Source organism: Silurus meridionalis, chromosome 12 (genome assembly GCF_014805685.1).
Source record: "Silurus meridionalis isolate SWU-2019-XX chromosome 12, ASM1480568v1, whole genome shotgun sequence".
Lineage (NCBI taxonomy): Eukaryota > Metazoa > Chordata > Actinopteri > Siluriformes > Siluridae > Silurus > Silurus meridionalis.
The window spans coordinates 26,372,468-26,383,517 of NC_060895.1; the positions used below are offsets into that span (position 1 = coordinate 26,372,468).

Genomic DNA, 11,050 nt, shown 5'->3' on the forward strand with positions numbered 1-11,050 from the left:
GTTAACGGAACGCATTTTGAGTTTTAATATATTACTCAAGTCAAGTCAAGTCAAATTTTATTTATATAGCACCTTACAGCACCAAAAGAAGCACAAGGCACTTTGCAGTAAAAAAAAAAAAAATAGACAGTAGACAATAAAATATCCGTATATTACTATAAATATTATATTTGATGGTGTAGTTAGTGTATTGAATAATTGTAGGGTTTGTGTTTAAAGCGGTAATAAATGTTTACATGTTTGTTTTTTAAAAAAGGAGCACGTGACTGAATTTTAAATCATGTATGCACGGATTTTCTTATTTTCATGTTAGGCTTTATTATAAAACCTATAACTTCCGGTTGAGTCGTGCGAGCGCGCATGCGCGCGTGCGTGCGTGGCGAAGGCGGGGCGTCGCGTGATGACGTCACTGGCGGGGTCGTGAGGTGTTGATTATTCGCCTCAGCGTCGACAAAATAGCAGCGCAGTGACCGCGGAGAAAAATCGGCGAGAGCCGGAATAAACCACTCTCCCTGCCCGCTACTGGGAGCGCCGACCCTGCCTGAGCGGAGACCGCAGAGGATCGAGCCCGTGTAGAGCTTCATTTTCGGTTTTTCTTTTTCCCCTCAGGAGCCATTTTCTAAGCGGTGAAGAGGCCGGAGACAGCGGCTTGGCCATGGCGTACGCGTACCTCTTCAAATACATCATTATCGGAGATACAGGTACACACACACACACACACACACACACACACACACACACACACACACACACACACACACGGAAAGGAGCAGTAGCAGTGCTGAGGACGGCCCGTGGGTGTGGGAGCTCCAGCCCGTTCTCCGGGAGTATTTCCGCAGTGTTGGAGTGAATGACGTGGTGAAGGAGAGGCCGGCATGACGGACCTTCTCACCCCCAACCCCCTCCCCTTCTGTTTATTTATTATATTTTTTGTGACTACAAAATCATTTTTGTGACTATTTCTTCCGTCAGCACAGACTCCATAATGTCTTTATATTACCACATAATTACACTCACCGAGTTAATCAGCACGTCTACAAAATATTCTCCCCAGGAATCAGATCACATCTACTAGCCTTTAACTACTGTTCTTAATTTTACCACTGTAATTATTCATATCTTTATATTGGTTATTATTATTATTATTATTATTATTATTATTCAGACGGGGTGTGGGAAGTCTTATTCTTAACCTCTATTCTTAGCTTGTTAGCCTCCATTTCTTTCCCTATCTGTATTGAGACAAACTCCACCCCCTTGCTCTATGATTGGCTCTTGTTATACCCATTCCCTATTCGATTGGTGGGAGTTCAGGAAACGTCACCGATCAGCTAATCGGAATCGAGGAGGCGGGATTTGTCGGAATTTGGTGGAGAAAAGATGACACCTTGCTAGCTCAGTACAGTGTGAATAGCCCGAGGGTGAGCGACACGTTCACATAAACAGATGCCTTTTAATATAACGTTATTATAATTCATCTCGTGTGTGTGTGTGTGTGTGTGTGAGAGTGTGTGTGAGAGAGAGAGAGAGAGAAACTAAATCTTTGTGTGCTGGAGTGGAGGAGAACCTCAGCCCAGATGATGCTCAGGAAAATGGCGTTTAGTCGAATAACACACACAACAAAGTGTTCAGTTGGCATTATAACCTCTTATAAATGCTACATAACCCCATATAAACACACTATAACCTCCTGTAAACATTACATAACCTATTATCACTACACCTCTCAGCCCAGAGCTGCGCCTCTCACCTCAGAGCTGCGCCTCTCACCTCAGAGCTGCGCCTCTCAGCCCAGAGCTGCGCCTCTCAGCCCAGAGCTGCGCCTCTCACCTCAGAGCTGCGCCTCTCACCTCAGAGCTGCGCCTCTCACCTCAGAGCTGCGCCTCTCACCTCAGAGCTGCGCCTCTCACCTCAGAGCTGCGCCTCTCACCTCAGAGCTGCGCCTCTCAGCCCAGAGCTGCGCCTCTCAGCGTATAGACTGTACAGACAGACAACAAAAGACAGTGTGAGACAAATACACAAAACACACAATACAAAATAGTGCTGACCAGTAAACTTGCTGTATATGTTATACAGTACAATGTGCAAAAAGAAATATATACGAGTGTACTTGCAAACATATACACACAATGTTGTGCAAAGCAGCAATATACACTGCATAACTTTTTACAAACATTCTTTACATCTTTTTAAAATATGATATAACATTTATCCTCTTATAAACACTTGTTTTATGGACACTAATCTCTTTTTTCAAAGGAGATGAAATATTTAGATGTTTTATTACAGTAAATATTACAGACTTTCAGATATTTATTTGAAACACACACACACACACACACACACTGTGTAAGTGTTCAGTGTTTATGTGGATGTGAGCAGATGGCAGGCTGGAGATGAACAGAGCGAATAAATGAGCAAGCCTCTCACATGCTTTAGGGGTTTTATACACATCAGTGTAGTGAGTGTTTACACGTCATGTACACCGCTATACTGAATCACCATATTCACTGCAGTGTGTGTGATCCATATCACAGTAATAAAAAAGGACAAATGTCTTAATGCTTCAACATTCAAGTAAAGTAAAGGATCAGATCAGATGTGAAGAGTTCATTCATCATCACTGAGCTCTGTATGTAAATATGAACCTTGCTAGAGAATAAGAATCTACAATACATTATACTAACAATACCTCTGAGCTCCAGTCTGAGGTGTGTGAACTTTTTGGAAGTTAAGAACCCTCAGAGTAACCCTGTGTCCTGACTGACTCTGAGCAGCAGATAAAGAGCTATAATGTAGTTTTAAATATATTTTGATAATTAGGGCTTATTTAGTCGCAAATCTACTTTGCTCTTTCTGATAGAGGAACAGAGAGTTATAGAGTTGTGTTATGAAGTGCAGTAGTTCAGAATGTTCTAAACATGTGGATCTGTAACATGATGAAGCCCAGAACTCGAGTAAACACATCCAGCTCGATCTTACATAACTGTTAATGTTAACTATGACCCCCTTCCATATTCACTAAAGCCCCTCCCCCATATTCACCACAGCCCCTCCCCATATTCACTACAGCCTCTACCTTACATTCACTAAAGCACCTCCCCCATATTCACCACAGCCCCTCCCCATATTCACCACAGCCTCTAACTTATTCACCACAGCCTCTCCCCATATTCACCACAGCCTCTCCCCATATTCACTACAGCCTCTACCTTACATTCACTAAAGCCCCTCCCATATTCACTAAAGCCCCTCCCTCGTGTGTACTACAGCCCCACCCCATATTCACTACAGCCTCTACCTTATATTCACTACAGCCCCTCCCTGTATTCTCTACAGCCTCTACCTTACATTCACCACAGCCCCTCCCCATATTCACCACAGCCTCTCCCCATATTCACTACAGCCTCTAACTTACATTCACTACAGCCTCTAACTTACATTCACTACAGCCTCTAACTTACATTCACTACAGCTTCTACTTTACATTCACTAAAGCCCCTCCCCATATTCACTACAGCCCCTCCCTCGTGTGTACGTATTTTTCGGACTATAAGCTGCTACTTTTTTTCCCACGTTTTAAATCCCGTGGCTTAAACAACGAAGCGGCTAATTTATGGATTTTTCCTGGGTTTTTCCCGGTTTCACAAACTTCAAGCCAAAAAACTGAACCCCATAACATTAGACCAATGAAATTTCCGAACAGAAACGAAAAAACGCACCTCACCTGTGTTCTGAGCTGCACGGATTTGGGAGAAAAAACTTCTTTTTTTTAAACACACGACGATGCCAAAAGATAAACTCTCGAGAGAAATAGTTGTGAAAGGAAGGAGGAAGACAGTGAACAATGATTTTCTTGGTCGGCTACTGTTTAGATACAAGCCGTTGTAACGTGTTGAGTCTGGGTGAAGGGAGAGCTCGCTAACTCCAGTTACAACAGAAATCATATAAACACAGACAGGTTTCCAAAACTCGTGCTTTTTTTATTATTCTTGGCAACAGCATTATGGGTTAGTCAAAGAAACTTAGAAATAAACATCAGAAAATAATGACATATTCCTCGGTCTTGCACACATGCAGTAATACCGGAAAAATGCAGTGGCAGCCTATTCCCAAAATACCGCTCTGCTCTTAAAGGAGCCACAACATATTTCACCCGTTACACCGTGTTACAGACACTGTCTTTCATTAAAGCCTGTGTAAAGTTCATTAGTGTAGACACCTGTGGCTTATAGACAGGTGCGGCTTATTTATCTTCAAAATAAAAATCTTTGTCAAATTCAGTGGGTGTGGCTTATAGTCCGGAAATTACGGTACTACAGCCCCTCCCCTGTATTCACTCGTATTCACTACAGCCCCTCCCTCGTATGTACTATTTACACTGTGTGTGTGTGTGTGTGTGTGTGTGTGTGTGTGTGTGTGTGTGTGTGTGGTCTGATGCTGTGTGTAATAATGATTATAATCGGTTGTAAAATCACTCTGTACATGTTTCTCCTCAAACCCCCACCACCAACCCCCCACCCCACACTGAGTGAGTTTCTAATCAAATTATGGCTAATTACATTCATTTTCAAATTTCTAATTCAAAACATCAGACCACATACACTATTACTTTTCTCATTTGCAAAGTAAAAATATGCAGTCATGTGATCTCGCTCTGTGTGTGTGTGTGTGTGTGTGTGTGTGTGTGTGTGTGTGTGTGTGTGTGTGTGTGTGTGTGTGTGTGCGCGTGCGTTTGTGTTGACTCTGCATCCCCCTTGCACCCTCTTCTTGAGTGTGTCCCTTGTGCTTAGCAACCACTGTTGCTCTTGGTAACACACTCTTTTCTCTCTCACACACAAATGCACACAAACAGAAGTGCGTTAATGATTGAGGTTGTGTGTAACAGGTCCAAAACACTGCGTGTACAGATGGGTATCGTTTACATTTTAACTACTGATACCAACATGATAACAACATATTTTAATTAGTTTGACTGATGATATACTTCTGATGATATACGAGAGCTTAGTTGGATCATACTTGCTAATAACTGATTAATCAACTGATTGTGCATTTTATAGTACTGAACATTACAAAAAAAAATAAAAATCTACTGAATCATGGAAACGTGCAAAATATATATTAATGTATAAAAAATATTTATTGATAAATATAATCATATAATCAATTATAAATAATAAATAGAATATAGCGCTCTCGAGTCTCATGTATAAAACAAACAGCGTGTGGTGTCAGTGATTTGCCTCTAGAGGCCGCTCTCGTAATAACAGCAGACCGGAAGCTGGTGAAACTATCCGTGTGGATTTTTGCACATGGTTCCAGCAGTCGATTAATGGTGTCCCTAAACACTATGAGTTCTAACTAACTAAAGAATTCTTTTATAATGAATGCTCGAGTCTGAGGCAGGAGAGCTGCAGATGGAGCCTGGAGATGACACACACAGTAAATACAGCACATTGGTTTAGTTTGTGAATGTTTCATTATATTACAAGTGTTGCCTCGTTTGTTCACTATTACACTGCTATATTGCATCTGACACTGGTGTTTCTTAGTTTTGTAATGTGAGCCCATACATCAGTCTGTTCTTTATCTGAGAGAGAGATACTGAGGAACAAGCAGGAAGTGAAAGCAGACAGCAGGATTAAATATGCATTGTAGAGAAATGAAATCAGGAGATAAACTGCATTTGCAGGCTGTTGTGTCTAACCAGAGAGCCTTACACACACACATACACACACACACAGACAGAGATACACACACACACACACACACAGATACACAGATAAAACAAGCCCCCCTCTTTTCTCACTTACATTTCTGATTTGAGGAGCAGTAATACAGCTTGAGTCCTCATCAGGAATCACTTTAAAATTAACTGTTCCTCTCCTGTCTCTTCTGACTTGGTGTTCAGTTGTCGTGTGTTTGTGTGTGTGTTTGTGTGTGAGAGAGAGGGAGATTAAGGCAGTGAGTGTATACTCCTGTGTGTGACTGACTGCTGTGCACAGAGTAGAATACACACATGAATTAAATGAAAAACACATGGATTCACCCCTCCAGATCATTAATCACACATCACAATAGTTCTCCCTCACACACACACACACACACACACACACACACACACACACACACACTATATATATATATATAAAGTAGCTCTGGTGTAAATAATCTCTTTTATTAATAATCTCACAAGTCCACCTCCACACACTGTACATGGAACGTACATCAACCTCCACAACATAGTGAAGAATGAGTGTGTACCGAGTGTGTTGTGTGGACGGAGGGATTCTGTGGGTTGGAGGGTTTCACTCACCTCCTCACCTCTCCACCTCCTCACCTCTCCACCTCCTCACCTCCTTACCTCTCCACCTCCTCACCTCTCCACCTCCCCACCTTCTTACCTTCTCACCTCCACCTCCTCACCTCTCCACCACCTCCTCACCTCTCCACCTCCTCACCTCTCCACCACCTCCTCACCTCTCCACCTCCTTACCTCTCCACCTCCCCACCTTCTTACCTTCTCACCTCTCCACCTCCCCACCTTCTTACCTTCTCACCTCCACCTCCTCACCTCTCCACCTCCTCACCTTCTTACCTCTCCACCTCCTCACCTCTCCACCTCCTCACCTTCTTACCTTCTCACCTCTCCACCTCCTCACCTCCACCTCCTCACCTTCTTACCTCTCCACCTCATCACCTTCTTACCTTTCCACCTCCTCACCTCTCCACCTCCTCACCTTCTTAATTCTCTCACCTCCTCACCTTCTTACCTCTCCACTTTTCCATCTTCTTACCTTCTTACCTCTCCACCTCCTCACCTCTCCACACCTCCTCACCTTCTTACCTCTTCACCTCCTAACACTTTGACATCTGTATCCTATTAATCAACCACACTTGTACACATCTACACACATCTGTATGTTTGTGCTCCATTATGTGAACTGCACTGCTCAGGTACTGATTATTATTTTATTTTCTAATGTACAAGTTTTTGCACTGAATCTGGTATCTATTCACCTGTGTGTGTGTGTGTGTGTGTGTGTGTGTGTGTGTGTGTGTGTGTGTGTGTGTGTTTGTGTGTGTGTGTGTTACAGGTGTGGGGAAATCCTGTCTTTTATTACAGTTCACAGATAAACGCTTCCAGCCTGTGCACGACCTCACCATTGGTAAGCGCACTCTAACGCACACACTCTCATACTCGCTCACACTCTCACATGCACACACACGCACAGTGTGGGTTAAAGTGAGATTTTAAGCAGAACTCTGTCATGCTTATCTGGTTGTGTGTGTGCGTGTGTGTGTGCGTGTGTGTGTGCGTGTGTGTGTGCGTGCGTGTGTGCGTGCGTGCGTGCGTGCGTGCGTGCGTGCGTGCGTGCGTGTCATGACCATGTTTTTACCGATGATCTGGTTCTTCTTTACAGGTGTAGAGTTTGGAGCACGGATGATCACCATAGATGGCAAACAGATAAAGCTTCAAATCTGGGACACGGTGAGAGTCTTTAATATTTGTCACACACACACACACACACACACACACACACACACACACACACATAGCTTTAATGGGTTTTATATTCATTAATTTGTTAAGATATCTATAGCTGCTATAGTAGTGTTCATTTCCAACCCAAAGAGCACCACACTGAGCATCGCATGCACACCTATCAGTGTGAAGTTTACTCTGTTGTCATGGTAACATTGGTTTAATGACCGGAAGTGCCAGCTGCTTCATTGTTATCTCCTGAAGGAGGAAGGTGTTGCAGCAGGGGAGAGTGTTAATGCCCCCTAGTGGATGGATTAAATGTCAGGCTGGCTGTGTGACATCAGATCAGTGTGTAGATGCAGAATTTTTCATTTCAGTTTTATTTGTGTAGCATAGTTCACATTTTCCCAAAGCAGCTTTACACATTTAAAGATGTTATAAAGTTGAAATGTAGAAGTTTAGTGTCTAAGTTAGTTCCTTATAAGTTTATCTTTAATGAGTGATCCAATGGTGACTATGGTGAGAAAATGGCACAATAAGAAATCTTGAGGAACCAGACTCATCAACACCGAATGTCTATCATTACAGTTCCATCACCTGCATCACTGAACGTTCAGGTAGCGCTGCTGAACACTGTGTGTGTGTGTGTGTGTGTGTGTGTGTGTGTGTGTGTGTGTGTGTGTGTGTGTGTGTGTGTGTGTAAGAGAGATGTCCTGCAGGGGGAGCTTTAGTCTCACACATCAATTCCTGTTTATTTGTATTGAGTTTTTAATAATGAACATCGTCTCAGAGAAGCTTTACACAGATAATGTGGTGATGTATAGAAGATCTTATTTATTTTTTAAGTGTAAGTTTGTCCCTGATAAACAAGTCGGTGGATTGTTGATATTAACTACAGTCCAAATCCATCCTCAAAGCTCCTGTTTTTACTCTGGAATTTCATGGAGAGAGAGAGAGAGAGAGAGAGAGAGAGAGAGAGAGAGAGAGAGAGAGAGAGAAAAGAGGGGTGATGGGGGGGGGGAGAAGGATGTGGATATTAAGTCTCCTTATTGTTGTATAAAAGGTAAAGACACTGTACAGTGATCAGAGTGAAAGTAGGGACAAGACTCGCTATAGCAGCAGAACTAAAAGGGAGAAGCAGAAGGAAACACAGACATGAGGATCTCTGGGATAAGAGACGACCCACCACACCACCATCAACAAACCTGAGTGAACGTGTGAGAGTGAGGCGACGACAGCATCCAAATATCCCAGTTCACCAAACACTCCATATCCATGATCCCTCCAGATCTGCTCCTTTACCTCACAAACACCTACTGACTAAACACTCCACTAAATAAATGTGTTCAGCCTCGACTTGAACACTGAGACTGTGTCTGAGTCCCGAACACTGAATAGAAGGTTGTTCCATAACTGTGGGGTTTATAAGAGAAACATCTGCCCCCTGCTGGAGTCTTCATTATTTGAGGTACCAACAAATAGCCTGCACCTTTTGATCTAAGTAGGTGTGGAGGATCATCCTGGTACAGAAGTTCACTCAGATACTGCGGCGTGAGAGCGTTAAGTGCTTTATACGTCAGTAGTAGTATTTTATAATCAGTGTGAGATGTAATTGGGAGCAGTGTAGATGATTAAAACAGGGGTGATGTGGTCATATTTTCTAGATCTAGTGAGGACTCTTGCTGCTGCATTTTGAACTAACTGAAGCTTATTTCTGCACTTACTCCAACACCCAGACAGTAAAGCGTTACAGTAGTCTAATCTAGATGTTACAAAAGCATGAACTAGTTTTTCTGCAACCTGTAACGACATCATATTTCTAATTTTAGCAATATTTCTAAGGTGAAAGAAGGAGATCCTGGTGATATTATTCACGTGAGACTCAAAGGAAATAGTAGAGTATATAATCACACTAAGGTCTTCAGATCAGTGTTTGAGTTGTTTGTGCTGCACAGAGAGTACACAGTGTCCGTCTGTAGGTGTTTAAGCTAAGTAGATCAGATGCTGTTTATCTCCAGTGGGGTTTTACTTCTCTTTCTGTCTCTATTTCAGGCAGGATGGTTGTTGAGTTTATTAGCCGTGTGCTGGTTGTGGTGTTTAGTAGCCGTGTGCTGGTTGTGGAGTTTAGTAGCCGTGTGCTGGTTGTGGAGTTTAGTAGCCGTGTGCTGGTTGTGGAGTTTAGTAGCCGTGTGCTGGTTGTGGAGTTTAGTAGCCGTGTGCTGGTTGTGGAGTTTAGTAGCCGTGTGCTGGTTGTGGTGTTTAGTAGCCGTGTGCTGGTTGTGGAGTTTAGTAGCCGTGTGCTGGTTGTGGAGTTTAGTAGCCGTGTGCTGGTTGTGGTGTTTAGTAGCCGTGTGCTGGTTGTGGAGTTTAGTACCCGTGTGCTGGTTGTGGTGTTTAGTAGCCGTGTGCTGGTTGTGGTGTTCAGGTTTACCCTGATGGTGTGTTTGGTATCAGGGTTGTGTTCTCCTCAGCAGCACAGTTTCCTGCCCAGTGTGATAAATGCCCCCGGTGTTTTGAAGCGATGTATTTATTCGGCGTGGTGTTGGTGTGATAGAGCATGATGGAGCGCTGCAGCAGTGTAACAGGAGAAATCTGCATCTCTGGCCTTCCTGTAACCTTTCACTCTGCACAGATGGCCAGCAGAAAAGTGCCATTCATCATTTATTCACAATGGACTCCATTAACTCGAATGTTAACAGCTGCCCCCCCGGGGGGAGGGGAGGGGAGGGGTTAATGAATTCAAATGGGTCACCACTCTCCTCTTGACACACACACACACACACACACACACACCATGCAGAGCAGAAACTGGGGCCATCTTACTGCACACTTACACGCGTGCACACACACACACACACACACACACACACACACACACACACACACACACACACATACATACTCTCTGGTTGGTCAGCCTGCTTCAGGAGTGCATATGCGCTCCTAAACAGGAAGTGACCATGATCTGGAACAGTGTGTAACATATAAATACTAGGGATGCACCGAATATTCGGCCACTGAAAATTTTCGGCTGAAAATGGCCCAGAAGTGCATTTTCGGTTTTCGGCCGAAAGACTTTGATCACCGAAAAAAAACACGGCCGAAACAGTTTGTTGTGATGATGTGGTGTTTCGTTTTTTTTCGGTTTTCAGCCTCGCCTTTCCTCCTTTTTCGGTTTCGGCCAAGAATTTTTATTTTGGTGCATCCCTAATAAATACTAAACATTTATTATTATAAACGCAATACAACAGAACTGTCTCACCTCTACCTCAGTACAGGACACACACACACGCTGAAAAACCACACAGAACGTACATAAGATCATCATTGTATTTGGTATGAGGAAGTGTGTGTGTGTGTGTGTGTGTGTGTGTGTGTGTGTATGCAGGCCGGTCAGGAGTCGTTCCGTTCCATCACCAGGTCTTACTACAGAGGAGCCGCCGGAGCTCTACTCGTCTATGACATCACAAGGTAAACAAACACACACACTCTCTCTCTCTCTCTCTCTATCTATCTATATATATATATATATATTAAACAGTGTTTGGTGTGTTACAGAAG

At 43.3% G+C, this 11,050-nt stretch overlaps 1 protein-coding gene across 1 annotated transcript in view; it reads left to right on the top strand.

Moving 5' to 3' along the window:
- The first annotated feature begins 384 nt into the window (after positions 1 to 384).
- The window catches only part of rab2a (RAB2A, member RAS oncogene family), a 20,265-nt gene continuing 9,599 nt past the window's right edge, over positions 385 to 11,050 (top strand). Inside the window, exons 1-5 of the mRNA XM_046862483.1 lie at positions 385 to 701; positions 7,101 to 7,172; positions 7,428 to 7,495; positions 10,878 to 10,960; positions 11,048 to 11,050. The exon at positions 11,048 to 11,050 is cut by the window's right edge and continues 90 nt beyond it. Coding sequence (XP_046718439.1) covers positions 656 to 701; positions 7,101 to 7,172; positions 7,428 to 7,495; positions 10,878 to 10,960; positions 11,048 to 11,050 — 272 coding nt within the window. The 5' untranslated portion in view covers positions 385 to 655. The remainder of the gene's footprint in view (positions 702 to 7,100; positions 7,173 to 7,427; positions 7,496 to 10,877; positions 10,961 to 11,047) is intronic.